Source organism: Narcine bancroftii, chromosome 13, assembly GCF_036971445.1.
Source record: "Narcine bancroftii isolate sNarBan1 chromosome 13, sNarBan1.hap1, whole genome shotgun sequence".
In the NCBI taxonomy this organism is placed as follows: domain Eukaryota; kingdom Metazoa; phylum Chordata; class Chondrichthyes; order Torpediniformes; family Narcinidae; genus Narcine; species Narcine bancroftii.
Window position 1 is genome coordinate 74241046 of NC_091481.1, and position 15830 is coordinate 74256875.

At 52.0% G+C, this 15830-nt stretch overlaps 1 protein-coding gene across 1 annotated transcript; it reads right to left on the bottom strand.

Annotated features, from left to right (window-relative positions):
* Positions 1–2141: 2141 nt before the first annotated feature.
* On the bottom strand, positions 2142–13295 carry polr2i (RNA polymerase II subunit I). The gene is made up of 6 exons (XM_069909498.1): positions 13189–13295; positions 7543–7597; positions 5644–5717; positions 4281–4355; positions 2882–2933; positions 2142–2387 (listed from the first exon to the last, which is right to left on the bottom strand). Exons 1-6 carry the CDS (start codon positions 13281–13283, stop codon positions 2325–2327), a joined length of 414 nt encoding a protein of 137 aa, XP_069765599.1. The 5' UTR covers positions 13284–13295; the 3' UTR covers positions 2142–2324.
* Positions 13296–15830: the final 2535 nt, after the last annotated feature.

Sequence of the window (15830 nt, forward strand, 5' to 3'; positions counted from 1 at the left end):
AGTCAACTCATACAGCAGTTTCACCGAGTCTCTAAACACTATGAAATGCCACTTGTACAAAACAATGTTAGATCCATAAAAATTCTGTAAACCTCAATGGAAGTATATTCACACTGACAAGATATATATATCTATATAGATATATATTATCAGGAAAGTAGGAAATTCAGAAAAGGAGGACAGTTTAAATTTAAATTGCATCCTTTTCGGAGTACATTTGAGGGTGCAGCTGGGCAGGACACAAATGAGATCCAAACAAAGAACATATGTGAACAGGAAAATGCTAAAATGACATCCAGATTTGTCAAAACATTTGCAATTCATTCCCTGACCATTTCTTTTTGAAGCGTGTGCACTTTATGTAAATAATGACCACATTTTACCCCTTCCTCCCATGATAATAAGTGAGTGGTGGCAGCATCTGCAGATTATTGGACCCCAGCTCAGTCATGGGCATGTGTTCAGAGGGACTCAGAAGCACAGAAACAATATTGATCCTTCTGTATGAGCTGCGAGATATTTAACTGATGTGATGGAATATTTGGGAATGTTTTTAGGAGATAAATTGGTAAAATTAGATTACATACACACACACACTTTAAAACAGATCTTATTTGAAATACTGAAGAATTCATATCCAGTGACTTTACAGAAACTATGGAGAATTCTATGCACATTTCACAAGTAGGTGCTAATTGAAATGATGTCATGAAATGTCATGGAGGAGTCAGGTTGTCTGTGTTGGACATTTTTTATAAGACTTCTGACCTCTCTGCCCTCCTATTGTTTGCTAGAGGTGGGGTTTTTGCAAGTGAGAGGAGGACATGTGGCTGGCAGTTGGAATCTCAGACAGAGAGAGAGAGAGAGAGAGAGAGAGAGAGAGAGAGAGAGAGAGAGAGAGAGAGAGAGAGAGAGAGAGAGAGAGAGAGAAACAGTGTCAGCCAAGAGAAGCTTGTTGGAACTGAAACAGAAGCTCCAGAGTGGCGGATGGCTGGAAGTGCTATCTGTCTGATGTTTCTCTTGGAATAAGTGGAACAGAAACGAACTCTGTGATAGCCTGAAAGAAAGAGGTTATCATCTGGAGAACCCTGATGGGGCAAGTTTCATCAGCAAGACATTGAGGTGACTAATGGTGGTACCTCAGTTGTGGAAATCCTGGAACCACACATCTCTCTCTGCAAACCTACAAAGAACCTTCCTGAGCAGTAAACATTTACTTTTTGAGCACCAAAGCCTGGTGAACTTTATACATGTTAAATTCTATGGACAGTATAAGAATTGCCTGCAACCAGAGAACTTGAAAGAATGAGAAGTGAGATGGACTGTGAACCAAATAACTTTAATTTACACACACATTACATACATGTGTGCTTAGAATTAAAAGGGGGCTAAGTTGGGTAGTTAAGTTAATAGAGACAAGTTAAAGTTTGATTCTGTTTTCATGTTTAAAGATAATTAAAAACAACCTTTGTTTAAGTAACCATTTGTCATGGTGAATATCTATTGGTGCTGGGTTTTGGAGTCCTCTGGGCTCGTAACACTAATTAGTGATGAAGGATTGAGAGTCCATTAACAATGAAATACTCTAAACACAAAATAATTTGGTTGTTCAGCGTAGAAATAATCCCCTCACATTACCATGTCCCATTGATCCGACAGTTAGAACATCACAGTACAGGCCTTTCGGCCCACAAGTTTGTGCCAACCTCTGTAAACCCTACAACAATCCAAACCTTCCCATCCTCACACCCCATAAACCTCTATCTTTTATACATTCGTGTAACTAAGAGTCTTTTGAATGTCCCTACTGCACCTGCCTCCACTGGCAATGCATTCCAGGTGCCCACCAATCTCTGTAAATAACTTATCCCTGACGTCTCCCCTGAACTTTCCTCCCTTCACCTTAAAACAGATATCTTTTGGTATTTGGTAGCATCACCCTATTTAAGCCCCACATAAACTTATAGACCTACAACAGAGGGGATTAAACAAGGGTAAAGATGGAGGAAGCGCATCCAAGTAGGAATGATATACAAGGGTTTGGGGAAAGAGGACAGGGAGGTTGTGGAGCTGATCCCTATGAACGTCATCCGTGCGAAATACATCTCACAGAAACCAGTTAAAATGATTCCAATACATCGTTCTAACATTTAAACGTTTATTGCAGCCTTTATAAAATTAGAAAACAAGAAACAAGACTAAAAAAATTTTACTTATTTTTGTCGTGAGTTTTTCCATCATCTCTGATATGAGCAGCTGACTATCCTGCCGGCAACGAACTTCACAGCTGGTGCGTTGTGACAAAGGGTGAACAGTAGACATCCTCACTCAGTCCAGCGATGGCCGCAGTGCGGAGCAGTGCAGACGTAGTACAGCCTCATGGCATCCTGTGGTGAGGGAAGGGCTGCTTAATGTAATTTAGAGATAAATTACCACTGCATCACTCAATTACACCCGTGTGACCAAAGAACCTGTTAATTCCGTACACCCATGGGACGTGGGAGGAAGTCGGAACACCCTAATGACATGGGGAGAAGGTACACACTTTATAGATGGTGCTGTAATCGGACACAGGTCACTGGTGCATTGCACTAACTACACCACTTCATTTCAAACACACTTCAAACTCTCAGAACTAGTAGAGCTCAGTGACTGAGCAGCAATTACAATGGTTTCAGCCCATGACTAACGGAGGCGAAACAAAGTTACCGGTTATACCATCGGGAAATAACATTTCTATTTCTATTGCTCCAGCTCGTAAGAACAAAATTCTGTTTCATCTTGAAAGGAAGTCATGAGATACTTTTTGTTGTTAAGGGGGATCATGGTTATGGGTTAAATACAGACCCCTGCTTGAAGAGCTTTGGTTTCCTGACCATACCTCAGCTCTTGCGCTATGTGACTGGAAAAACACGGCTTCCTTGTGGCCACACCTGCAAAAATGAAGAAGAAATGCAGAAAGGTTCATTGATATATGGAATAAACTGCAGAATGCAAATTAGACAAGCAGCATTTCACAGATGTCGAAGGACATACGCAAAGTTCACGTCTCTGAGCACTGGACAACGATTTTTTTTCCCAAAGGTGTACTTCCTAAAAATAAATTGGGCATTATGATAAACAACTTCAAGCTGAACACAAAAATAATTTCAGAAATCCATTCAATTGGGTGTAGTTGGGTGGCACAGGCATGTGAGACAGAAGGGCCTGTTACCGTGCTGTACATCTAAATTTAATTGAAAATCAAGGAAGCGTGCTTAGCCCACTGCTCTACTCACTACACACCCATGACTGGCCAGTCACAATTCCAATGCTATCTACAAATTTGCTGATTACAACAGTTGTCGGCAGAATCGCAAATAGCAATGAGGAAGCGTACAGCAGATAGATCAGCTCGTTGAATGTTTGTAATAATTACACTGCTGTAAAACAATGTATTTCGTGACTTGTTCATGACAATAAATTCTGATTCTGAAGATGGAAGCAAGTATTCAACCAGTGTAGAGCCTGGTACGAGCTTTGCTCGTAGCAGCTTTTTGAACAAAGTTTAAAACAGCAATGGCGTCGCCCAGGATGCAGAGCTGCTCGCTGAGGTGACTCTTATCTCCTTATACTTGAAGGTTTATATATTCATGGAAGTGAAGTCTGGGTTCAGTGTAAGTACAGCATAGTCTTTTGACTTGAGTTTATTCTTAATGCAGGTGTATTAGTTAGGCATTGTAAGAATAAATCTCAAGCAACTGGAAAATATACTTATCCGGCATCTACCAATTCCCCTTTGTGCCAGATACCAGGGGTTTCACTGCGGCATATTTTTTGCACTACTGCCACTGTTTAACTATTCTATACCTATTGTTTTATTTTCTCTCAGAGTGCATTTAATTTATACTTGTTGTTAGTAATTTAGAGGATGGCACAGTTGGCACAAGGCCAGCAAATGGGACCTGATCGGGGTTTGAGTCCCGTGCTGCCTGTAAGGAGTTTGTGTCCGTGTGAGATTTCGCCGGGGGGCGGGGGGAGGGAGGCTCCAGTTTCCTTCCACCACTGAAAATATACTGGGGATGCAAGTTAATGCGGTGTAAGTTGGACTCGTGGGCCGGAATGGCCTGTTACCGTGCTGCGTGTCTAAATTTAAAAACATTTAAAAATACCTGTGTAGCTACAGCAAGAATGTTATGCATCTGTACACCTAACCAACTCTCATCCTTCCCACCATTTCCCTTCCACTAGATTCACATCCAGACATTGCAGATAGCAAGTGATGCTCCAACTGTACCTACTTTGGGCAGGGATGGTCTTCCGTTCTGGGCAGCGTTGGATCCTGTGCCACATCTGCTATGATCTGTGTCAGTTCACTGTGTGAAGAGGAAAAAATATACATGTCAGCAATGCTGGAGAAAACAGCAGGGTCAGGATTTCTTCATGTAATAAGCAAATAAGTTCTGGTGGCAAAAGTTAGGCAGGGCTGAATGCAAGCATGATAACTGACGTGAAGACCTGAGGATCTGTGGAATCAGTCTCGTGTTAACTGGGCAGGAGACTGCAGGCACTGGGACATGAAGCCAGTCACAATCTGTTGGAACAACTCAATGAGCTGAGCAGCATCAATGGGAGGAGGAGAAAAAAAGGGCAAAAAATTCTTTATCGAGACATTGGGTAAAGGGTTCTGGGTTTGAAAAGTTAACGACAGTAAAAGTCCTAAAAATGCTGATTGCTTGGGGATTGTGTTGGTCCTGATTTTCGAGCAGCACACAATGCCCGCACGCATGCACAGAAAAGCCTCGAGTTTTTGTGAAGTCCAGATTCTTGGGTGGTCTGGATTTCTGGCAGCTGGGGTTTTTTTTAAGGATTTCACTGTATTCGTATTTCTCCCACCGGTTGATCCTCGACCTGCTGAGTTTTGCTGGGTGGCTCTCGGGGGCGGGGGCGCCCTCTTGTGACAAGGCCCTGCACTGCACCAGCCGTCCCGCCAAGGGACACACCGCCCTCCCCTAAACTATTCTAACATCCTTGGGACATGGCAGGAAATCAAAGGATCTGGGCAAGACCTACAAGGGTCACAGGGAAAAGCAGGCAAACTCCACGCAGGGTCAGGTGTGAAGGGGCAGGAGTGTCACAGTGCTGCCCATCTTTGGACAAGAGATGAATTACACCGTGGGTAGAGTCGGCAACTCCCTGATCAAGTCCTTTCTGATTCCATTGAATCAATGGGCTGCTCAGATACACCAATGACACTGTATACAGGAACAGCGCACACGTTTTATTTTTTCATGTGAGGGAGGGAGAAATAAACCTGAACATTCGGACAACAGCCAACTTCCAGTATAACATAAAAATTGTCATTCTTCAATGGTTAGCTACAGAGTGTCGGTTCATATGCCATCTTTACACTCTATCCAGTTTCCGATTACTTGTGGCAGCACACAAGATACTAGAACTGGGCCCACACACAGCTGAGAAAGGGAGCACTTCTCCACCGAGCTGAGGAGCAATGAAGAAAGGGAATGACCACAACCGTGGCGATTTGGTTTCTGCCAACGGCATCAAAGCCTCACGAGGATGGATGGTAATTAACGGTTAACCCGAGTCACGGCGCTGTACTGCTGAAGCGAGACCTGTGCGCAGGGGATGAGATGCACTTACTCGACCTCGTGCGTAATTTTATTGACGTAGATGCAGCTATTGTCAGCTTCTTGCTGGTAGTCACAATTTCGACACTGCAATTAAAATGCAAAATGTTAGGGCAACAATCTTCTACAGGAAAAGTCCAGATACCAGAAATCCGGACCACCTGAGAACCTGGACGCCTCAAAAACTCTCAAACTTTTAACATTTTGTCTGCAATGCACAGTGGCAACAAGCAACCATGCTTACCAAAGAAATTCAATTGTATACAGGTACTTTTACAATGCTCATTTTTAAACATACAGTAACTTCATGCTTTCTCACAGCAAAAAAAAATTGTTTATTCTTCTTTAAAACTGCCCATTTTGATAAAAGAAGCTGTATTTGCTAATGAACAAACTATCAAAATTTACCTATTCATTTCTCCTCAAAATTGAATTTTAAAAGTACTCCAGACAATCCCGGCCAATCCAAGCCTGAGCAGTGTGGATTTTTGGGTTTCTGCTGTGCAATGTTATCATACACGGGAAAGGACTCCCATCTCAACCTGCTCAACTGGGATCTCCAGATGCACGCCAACGGTTGTGTTCTCCTTCAAACTGCCAATCGATTAACAGCGCAAGAGGTCAGCAGCTTGAAAAGTCCGGCAACTCGATAAATTGAATGGTCAGATGAGAATAAGCTTTAGTCTTAAGCCCAAGCTGAGAGACCCCCTTGAAGGGGATCATTTAGCTACAGTTGCGTGGCCTGGGAGAGACCACCTAACAAGCTCAGAGCGTAGCCACTGGTATATTTTGCAGCCATTTTCCCTTCATTCCTGTGAGAAGCAGTTTTGATCGAACACAATCCATCCTGTGTAGACAGATTTCTGATACAGATTGTGCCACCTAGAGAGATCAGACAATCCAACAGAGTCCATAAGATAAAGGAGCAGAAATAGGCCCTTCAGCCCATCGAGTCTGCCCCACCATTCAATCATGAGCTGATCCGTTTCCCCACTCAGCCCCACTACCCGGCCTTCTCCCCGTAACCTTTGATGCCCTAGCTCATCAAGAATCGATCGATAGCCATCTTAAATACACCCAATGACCCAGCCCCCACCACCGCCCTTGGCAACGTTCCACAGCAGCTTAGGGTGAATCGGCAAGATAAACAAAGGAAAGCAAGGAGGAAGAAGGCTCGTCAGCAGCGATAACTTTGTGAGGGGTTGGAGGAGATTCGGTAGGTCACTACCGGACTTGAAAACTTCCACGGGAGAGCATTCTGGCAGGTTGCATCACTGCCTGGTGTGGAGGCGCAAAGCCTCAGGGCAAGAAAAAAAAACCCCAGAGGATCATGAATCCGGCCTGCGACGTCGCAGGCATCAGACGTCACCCCATCGAGGACGTTTACAAGAGACGGTGTCTTTAAAAAAAGCAGACTCTTTCCTCAAACGCCTCCCCCACCCCCCCCAACCCAGGCCGGGCCCTCTTCTCTCTGCCACCACCGGGGAAAAGGTCCAAGAGCCTGAAGACGAGCTCCCAGCGGCACAAGGACGACTCCTTCCCCTCCGCAAAATGGACACGGCCTCGCTTTTGGTGCACTAACATTTTTATATTTGATAGTAATGTTGTAAGATGGTTATGAGAAGAATGTTTGCACCGTGATGCTGCCACAAAACATCGAATTCGATTCTGACTACAACAGAGTCGTGGAGGAATTTTTTCAGCCAGAGTGGTGAATCTGTGGAATGCGTTTCCACAAAAAATGATTGTGGAGGCTGGGTCATTGGATATATTTAAGCCAGGGCATCAAAGATTATGGGGAGAAGGTCCAGCAGTGTGGCTGAGAAGGGGAAAGGGATTAAAATGGTGGGGGAAGACTCGATGGGCTGAAAGGCCTATTTCTGTTCCTATGTCATCTGGTGCTAATACTCACTGCGTAAAGCAAGATTCTATTCTCTTTGTCTTCCTTTGGGTACAACATGTTGTTGCTAAAAGGCAAGAGACGAAAATGTCATCATTCTGTAGTTCAGAAAATGATAAGTGTGTCAGAACCCAGTTTCCATGTTTATCTTGCAGATTCGGCCTAAACTGCTGTGGGTTTCCAGTATCCTACCTTCGCAAGTTCTGAGAGAATTACTCCTCATCATTACTGCCCCAACGTTCTTTGAACTCCTGAAATTAGATTTTAAAATTCATAATCCCCTTCCTAACCCAGAGAACTTTCTCTCTCATCACACCTCACCTGGTCCCTGTTCATCAGAAAATTAAAAAGGAACTGGAAGGAGGGGGTAGGGAAGATAAGACTCATTGGGGAGGGGATCATGGAAGATTATTGGTTAAGGAGGGGAAGGGGGACAGGCTGGGGCAGAAGGAGAGGGGAAGGGCTGGCTTGGGGGGGGGCGGGTGGAAGAGATGGGAGAAAGGGACGGGGGAAGGACTGTGAGGGAAAGACGGGGGTGGGGGGGGTGGGGAGAGCCAGTGGGAGGGGGTGGACGGGAGGGGTGGGGGGGAAGGGGCTGGACAGAAGGAGCGGGCAAGGATGAGGGAGGAAGGACTAGGCAGGGGAGGGCTGGGCAGGAGGAAGGTCTTTGCCTTGGGTAGAGGGTAGGGCCAGGCAGGCGGGGAGGGGGTAGGGACCGGGCAGGAAGGGAGGGGAGAAGGGGTAGGGCCCGGGCAGGAGGGGAGGGGAGAGAGGGTAGGGGCCGGGCAGGAGGGATGGGGGAATGGGCCGGGCAGGAGGGATGGGGGAATGGGCCGGGCAGGAGGGACGGGGGAATGGGCCGGGCAGGAGGGACGGGGGAATGGGCCGGGCAGGAGGGACGGGGGAATGGGCCGGGCAGGAGGGACGGGGGAATGGGCCGGGCAGGAGGGACGGGGGAATGGGCCGGGCAGGAGGGACGGGGGAATGGGCCGGGCAGGAGGGACGGGGGAATGGGCCGGGCAGGAGGGACGGGGGAATGGGCCGGGCAGGAGGGACGGGGGAATGGGCCGGGCAGGAGGGACGGGGGAATGGGCCGGGCAGGAGGGACGGGGGAATGGGCCGGGCAGGAGGGACGGGGGAATGGGCCGGGCAGGAGGGACGGGGGAATGGGCCGGGCAGGAGGGACGGGGGAATGGGCCGGGCAGGAGGGACGGGGGAATGGGCCGGGCAGGAGGGACGGGGGAATGGGCCGGGCAGGAGGGACGGGGGAATGGGCCGGGCAGGAGGGACGGGGGAATGGGCCGGGCAGGAGGGACGGGGGAATGGGCCGGGCAGGAGGGACGGGGGAATGGGCCGGGCAGGAGGGACGGGGGAATGGGCCGGGCAGGAGGGACGGGGGAATGGGCCGGGCAGGAGGGACGGGGGAATGGGCCGGGCAGGAGGGACGGGGAAATGGGCCGGGCAGGAGGGACGGGGGAATGGGCCGGGCAGGAGGGACGGGGGAATGGGCCGGGCAGGAGGGACGGGGGAATGGGCCGGGCAGGAGGGACGGGGGAATGGGACGGGCAGGAGGGACGGGGGAATGGGACGGGCAGGAGGGACGGGGGAATGGGCCGGGCAGGAGGGACGGGGGAATGGGCCGGGCAGGAGGGACGGGGGAATGGGCCGGGCAGGAGGGACGGGGGAATGGGCCGGGCAGGAGGGACGGGGGAATGGGCCGGGCAGGAGGGACGGGGGAATGGGCCGGGCAGGAGGGACGGGGGAATGGGCCGGGCAGGAGGGACGGGGGAATGGGCCGGGCAGGAGGGACGGGGGAATGGGCCGGGCAGGAGGGACGGGGGAATGGGCCGGGCAGGAGGGACGGGGGAATGGGCCGGGCAGGAGGGACGGGGGAATGGGCCGGGCAGGAGGGACGGGGGAATGGGCCGGGCAGGAGGGACGGGGGAATGGGCCGGGCAGGAGGGACGGGGGAATGGGCCGGGCAGGAGGGACGGGGGAATGGGCCGGGCAGGAGGGACGGGGGAATGGGCCGGGCAGGAGGGACGGGGGAATGGGCCGGGCAGGAGGGACGGGGGAATGGGCCGGGCAGGAGGGACGGGGGAATGGGCCGGGCAGGAGGGACGGGGGAATGGGCCGGGCAGGAGGGACGGGGGAATGGGCCGGGCAGGAGGGACGGGGGAATGGGCCGGGCAGGAGGGACGGGGGAATGGGCCGGGCAGGAGGGACGGGGGAATGGGCCGGGCAGGAGGGACGGGGGAATGGGCCGGGCAGGAGGGACGGGGGAATGGGCCGGGCAGGAGGGACGGGGGAATGGGCCGGGCAGGAGGGACGGGGGAATGGGCCGGGCAGGAGGGACGGGGGAATGGGCCGGGCAGGAGGGACGGGGGAATGGGCCGGGCAGGAGGGACGGGGGAATGGGCCGGGCAGGAGGGACGGGGGAATGGGCCGGGCAGGAGGGACGGGGGAATGGGCCGGGCAGGAGGGACGGGGGAATGGGCCGGGCAGGAGGGACGGGGGAATGGGCCGGGCAGGAGGGACGGGGGAATGGGCCGGGCAGGAGGGACGGGGGAATGGGCCGGGCAGGAGGGACGGGGGAATGGGCCGGGCAGGAGGGACGGGGGAATGGGCCGGGCAGGAGGGACGGGGGAATGGGCCGGGCAGGAGGGACGGGGGAATGGGCCGGGCAGGAGGGACGGGGGAATGGGCCGGGCAGGAGGGACGGGGGAATGGGCCGGGCAGGAGGGATGGGGGAATGGGCCGGGCACTAGAGCTGGGTAACGATGGGGGAAGGGTTGGGCAGGAGGGACGGAGGAACAGCTGGGCCAGATGGACGAGGGAGGGACTGGGCAGGAAGGAGGGAAGGAGAGAGGCAGGGACAGGGCAGGGATAGGGGCGGGGAGGGGCTGGCCAGAGGGAAGAGCAGGGCTGGAGGGACAGGGAGGGGCCAGGCAGGAGAGGGTAGAGGGGAGGGCAAAGGGCTGGGCAAGGATGGGGAAGGGCAAAGGGCTGGGCAAGGATGGGGGAGGGCAAGGGGCTGGGCAAGGATGGGGGAGGGCAAGGGGCTGGGCAAGGATGGGGGAGGGCAAGGGGCTGGGCAAGGATGGGGGAGGGCAAGGGGCTGGGCAAGGATGGGGGAGGGCAAGGGGCTGGGCAAGGATGGGGGAGGGCAAGGGGCTGGGCAAGGATGGGGGAGGGCAAGGGGCTGGGCAAGGATGGGGGAGGGCAAGGGGCTGGGCAAGGATGGGGGAGGGCAAGGGGCTGGGCAAGGATGGGGGAGGGCAAGGGGCTGGACATGAGGGCAAGGGGCTGGACATGAGGGCAAAGGGCTGGACATGAGGGCAAAGGGCTGGACATGAGGGCAAAGGGCTGGACATGAGGGCAAAGGGCTGGACATGAGGGCAAAGGGCTGGACATGAGGGCAAAGGGCTGGACATGAGGGCAAAGGGCTGGACATGAGGGCAAAGGGCTGGACATGAGGGCAAAGGGCTGGACATGAGGGCAAAGGGCTGGACATGAGGGCAAAGGGCTGGACATGAGGGCAAAGGGCTGGACATGAGGGCAAAGGGCTGGACATGAGGGCAAAGGGCTGGACATGAGGGCAAAGGGCTGGACATGAGGGCAAAGGGCTGGACATGAGGGCAAAGGGCTGGACATGAGGGCAAAGGGCTGGACATGAGGGCAAAGGGCTGGACATGAGGGCAAAGGGCTGGACATGAGGGCAAAGGGCTGGACATGAGGGCAAAGGGCTGGACATGAGGGCAAAGGGCTGGACATGAGGGCAAAGGGCTGGACATGAGGGCAAAGGGCTGGACATGAGGGCAAAGGGCTGGACATGAGGGCAAAGGGCTGGACATGAGGGCAAAGGGCTGGACATGAGGGCAAAGGGCTGGACATGAGGGCAAAGGGCTGGACATGAGGGCAAAGGGCTGGACATGAGGGCAAAGGGCTGGACATGAGGGCAAAGGGCTGGACATGAGGGCAAAGGGCTGGACATGAGGGCAAAGGGCTGGACATGAGGGCAAAGGGCTGGACATGAGGGCAAAGGGCTGGACATGAGGGCAAAGGGCTGGACATGAGGGCAAAGGGCTGGACATGAGGGCAAAGGGCTGGACATGAGGGCAAAGGGCTGGACATGAGGGCAAAGGGCTGGACATGAGGGCAAAGGGCTGGACATGAGGGCAAAGGGCTGGACATGAGGGCAAAGGGCTGGACATGAGGGCAAAGGGCTGGACATGAGGGCAAAGGGCTGGACATGAGGGCAAAGGGCTGGACATGAGGGCAAAGGGCTGGACATGAGGGCAAAGGGCTGGACATGAGGGCAAAGGGCTGGACATGAGGGCAAAGGGCTGGACATGAGGGCAAAGGGCTGGACATGAGGAATAGGGGATGGGATTGGGACGGGACTAGGCAGGGAAGGGGGCTAGGCAGGGGCTTGAGGGGGCAGAGGGAGTTGAGTGAAAAAGGCGGAAAACAGGTTGGGTGGGAATGGGAGGGGGTCCATTAGGCAGGGGAGGGGGCAGGCTGGGCGAGGGTGGGGAATTATGGGGTAGGAGTGGATGAGACTGCTGGGTGTGCGGGATCTCGACTTCCTGTCCTCCCTACATCTCCACACCCTTCCTCCTCCTTCATCGTTCCTCCCAGCTGTCTCTGCTCCACCTGCCCTCTGCCCCCTCCCTCCCCTTCCCCTCTCCATCCTATCTCCCACCCTTCACAACCTAATGCTCCCCCTCTCCTTTCTGTTCACACAACCTCTTCATCCGCCCCCCACTCTCCGCATCCCTTTCACTCTCAAATCACCTCCTTTCTCACTCTCCCCTCCTCATCCTTTCCCTCTAACCCCTCCCCTCTCCCTTTCCCTCACCCCTCTCTTCTCTCCCCACCCCTTTTGTCCCTACTCCCCATTCTGTCCACTTCAGTCCCTTCTCCCCTCTGTCTCCACCCCACAAAACCCCTCCCCATCTGACTTCCACTCTGTACCCCAGTCCCTTCTCCCCTCTCTGTATCCCCCCTGTCAACTCCCCCCTCTGTTCCCTCTGCCCTTCCCTCCTCTGTCCCCTTTCCCCTCAGGTCCCCTCCACCTCTCTACCCCTTCTGTCCCTGCCTCCCTCTGTCCCTTCTCCCCTCCCCCTCTGTACCCCCCTCAGTCCCTTCTCCCCTCCCCCTCTGTACCCCCCTCAGTCCCTTCCCCCTTCTGTCCTATTCCCCCCTCTGTCCCTTCCCCGTGTTTCTTCCCCCTTCTGTCCCCTCCACCTGTCCCCCCTCTTCCCCTCCCATCCCTCTCCCCCACCGTCCCCTCCCCGTCTTCTCTGTCCCCTCCCCTTCTGTTCCCTGCCCCTATACCCCCATCCCCTCTGTTCCCTCCACCCTGTCCCTTCCCCCTTCTGTTCCCTCATTTTGTCCTCTCCACCTCTGTACCATTCCCCTCTATCCCCCTCCCCTCACTATCCCCTCTATCCCCTCCCCTGTGTACCACCTTCTGTCATCTTCCCCATCTCCTCCACCCTTACCCCTCTCCCCCTCCGCTCTGACCCTCCCCGCTGTCTGTTCCTACTTCTATTCGCTCCGCCCTCTGTCCCTTCCCCCCTTCCCCTTCTCCCCCTTCCCCTTCTCCCCCTTTCCCCTTCTCCCCCTTTCCCCTTCTCCCCCCCTCTCTCTCACCACTCCTGGCAGAAGCGAATCCCCACGAAGCCGGGGCCGCCGTGACCGGCCTCGAAATCCATCCCGCAGATATGCACAGCCTTTCCTCTGCGCATGCGTCAGGCGGCGGCTACGGGTGCCGAGCGGGTGGAGTGGACACGGCGCGTTGCAGTCGTTCCTCAGGGAGATTGAACTCAGGTCAAGTCATGGAGGAGGCGTTGGGTGGAGGATAGATAGACAGAGGGAGAGACAAGAGGAGGGAGAGACGGAGAGTTAGAAACAGATTGTGGGGAGGGATGGGTAGGAAGAGACAGGGGAGAGGGGGGCAGAGGCAGGGGAGGGGTAGAGAGAGGGGGAAGAAGCTGATCCTCAGCCTGGTGGTGCTGGTTCTGGTCCTCCTGGATCTCTTCCCCAACGGGAGCAACTGAAAGATGCTGTGTGAGGGGGGAGGAGGGGGTGGTGGGAGGGGTCCTCAATGATTTTGCACCCCCTCTTCAGATGATGATCCCAGTAGATCGCATCGAAGTGGAGGGAGGGAGACTTCAGTGATCCTCTTTGCTGCTCTTATGGTCCTGTGGATTGACCTCTGATCCATTTCTCCGCAGCAACCGTCCCACTCAGGACACTCAATAGAGCTCCCATAGAAGGTTTTTTTTGATCATTTTATTTCTATATACATCAAATGCAAAAATTAATCATTCATCCAAAAATATAATACAATAAAATTGATATAAAATGTTCTTTTTCTCCCCCTCCCTCCCTTAACCCTCCCCTAAATAGAAACAGAAAGAAGAAAAGAAAGACAACACCTGGATATATATATATAGATCACTATTCATGTTATTCGAATAAGATTATTTTATCTTCTAAATGTGGATGATAATGATGGAATTTTACCAATGAAATCCATTTATGGTTGCCAAATCATATAAAAATTCCCAAGTTGATTCCTTAAGCTTTCTAAAGGTCTATAGAAGGTTGATATAATGGTGGCCGATAACCTTGACCACTTCAGTCTCTCAGTAAGACTGCTGCGTCTTCTTAACAAGTAAGGATATGTTGCATGTCCACGATAGGTCACAAGTTACTCCAAGGAACTTGGTGCTCTCCACTCACTCCACTACAAATACGTGGTGGAGGGTGGTCGTTCCTGGTCCATTTGAAGTCCACGATCATCTCCTTCGTCTTGTCCACGTAGAGACTCTGGTTGTAACTCTCACACCATTTCATGAAATGTTCCACCTCTGCAGTCGGGTTACAAGCCCAGAAGGGCCCCAAATCCCAGCAGCAATAGATATTCACCAAGACAAATGGTTACTTAAACAAAGGTTGTTTTTAATTATCTTTAAACATGAAAACAGAATCACACTTTAACTTATCACTATTAACTTATCCTAACTTAATCCCCTTCTAATTCTAACCGCACATGTATGTAATTTGTGTGTAAGTTCAGAAAAGTTCTTTGGTTCACAGTCCAATCTCACTTCTCATTCTTTCAGATTCACTGGTTGTAGGCAATTCTATACTATGCACAGGATTTAACATTTATAAAGTTCACCAGGCTTTGGTGCTTGAAAGGTAAATGGTTACCGCTCAGGAAGGTTCTTGTCAGTTTTCAGAGAAATTTTTGTTGTTCCAGGACATCCGCAACTGATTTACTTCCATCAGCCACTTCAGTGTCTTACTGACGAAACTTGCCCCTTCAGGGTTCTCCAGATGATAACCTCTTTCTTTCAGGTCACCACAGAGTTCCTTCTTGTTTCTCTCATTCCAAGTGAAACATTAGACAGCCAGTCCTCTTCTCTTGCATGAACCACAAGGGCTTTGATCAGGCTGAACCAAGCACTCACAACTCATCTACCAAATGGTGTTTTCCACAAGCTTGCCAGCTTGTCCTATTCCAGTCCCAGCTGTTGTTGCTGGCTGTAACACTGTAGAAGTGATCTCTCTCTTTCTCTCTCTCACTCATACACACACTCACAAACACACATAGAGAAAGCCTGTTTGACTCTCTCTGCTTGCAAAACCACATGACCCTCTTAGAACAGCTCCAGACAGCCTGCGGCTCTGACAAGCTCTTTCATCTGTTGCCTTTTTGTAAACAACAATCCATTAGTGAAGTCTCTTAGCACTCTCCAAAGCTCTTGCAAAGGCTGTGGAGCCGATATGTCTAGCATTAGCAGAGCTTCAATATTTCAAATAAGATCTGTTTTAAAGTGTTTGCAATGTGACCTAGCCTAACAAACCTTTCCCAATTAATCTCCCAAAAACATATCTATATACTCTGTCACAGGACACAGTTAACATTTAACATTTCACATAAGCACAACACAAGTCACAGCCCAGTGATAATTCAGTACATTGGAATACTGAGGGAAACCTTGTCACAGTCTGTTCCAGAATTCGACGCATTTACAAAGACTTTGTGAATTTACAGGGGAGAACTATTCTGACAGCTGAAGAGAAAACAGCTTTTTGAAGCAGCTCTAGTGGCCACCCATTCTGTGTAATTCAGAGCAAAGCCAGCTCTGAATGACTCGGTTGGTGGATTGACCTGTGCCAGGAGGGTCTTTTTGGGAAGCAAAAGGCTTCATTTTCATTGTGACTAAGAGTGGCGGTCACTTGGAAAGACCGATGCCAGGGTCTTGGAAGCTCCGTGGAGG

Excerpts from the sequence above, each read along its gene's own strand:
- polr2i (XM_069909498.1), bottom strand. The coding sequence starts at position 13,283 with ATGCGCAGAGGAAAGGCTGTGCATATCTGCGGGATGGATTTCGAGGCC. Across the intron at positions 5,718-7,542 it reads ATAGAATCTTGCTTTACGCA|TGTCGAAATTGTGACTACCA; the intron begins GTGAGTATTAGC and ends TTTTAATTGCAG. Across the intron at positions 2,388-2,881 it reads CACATAGCGCAAGAGCTGAG|GATGCCATGAGGCTGTACTA; the intron begins GTATGGTCAGGA and ends CCCTCACCACAG.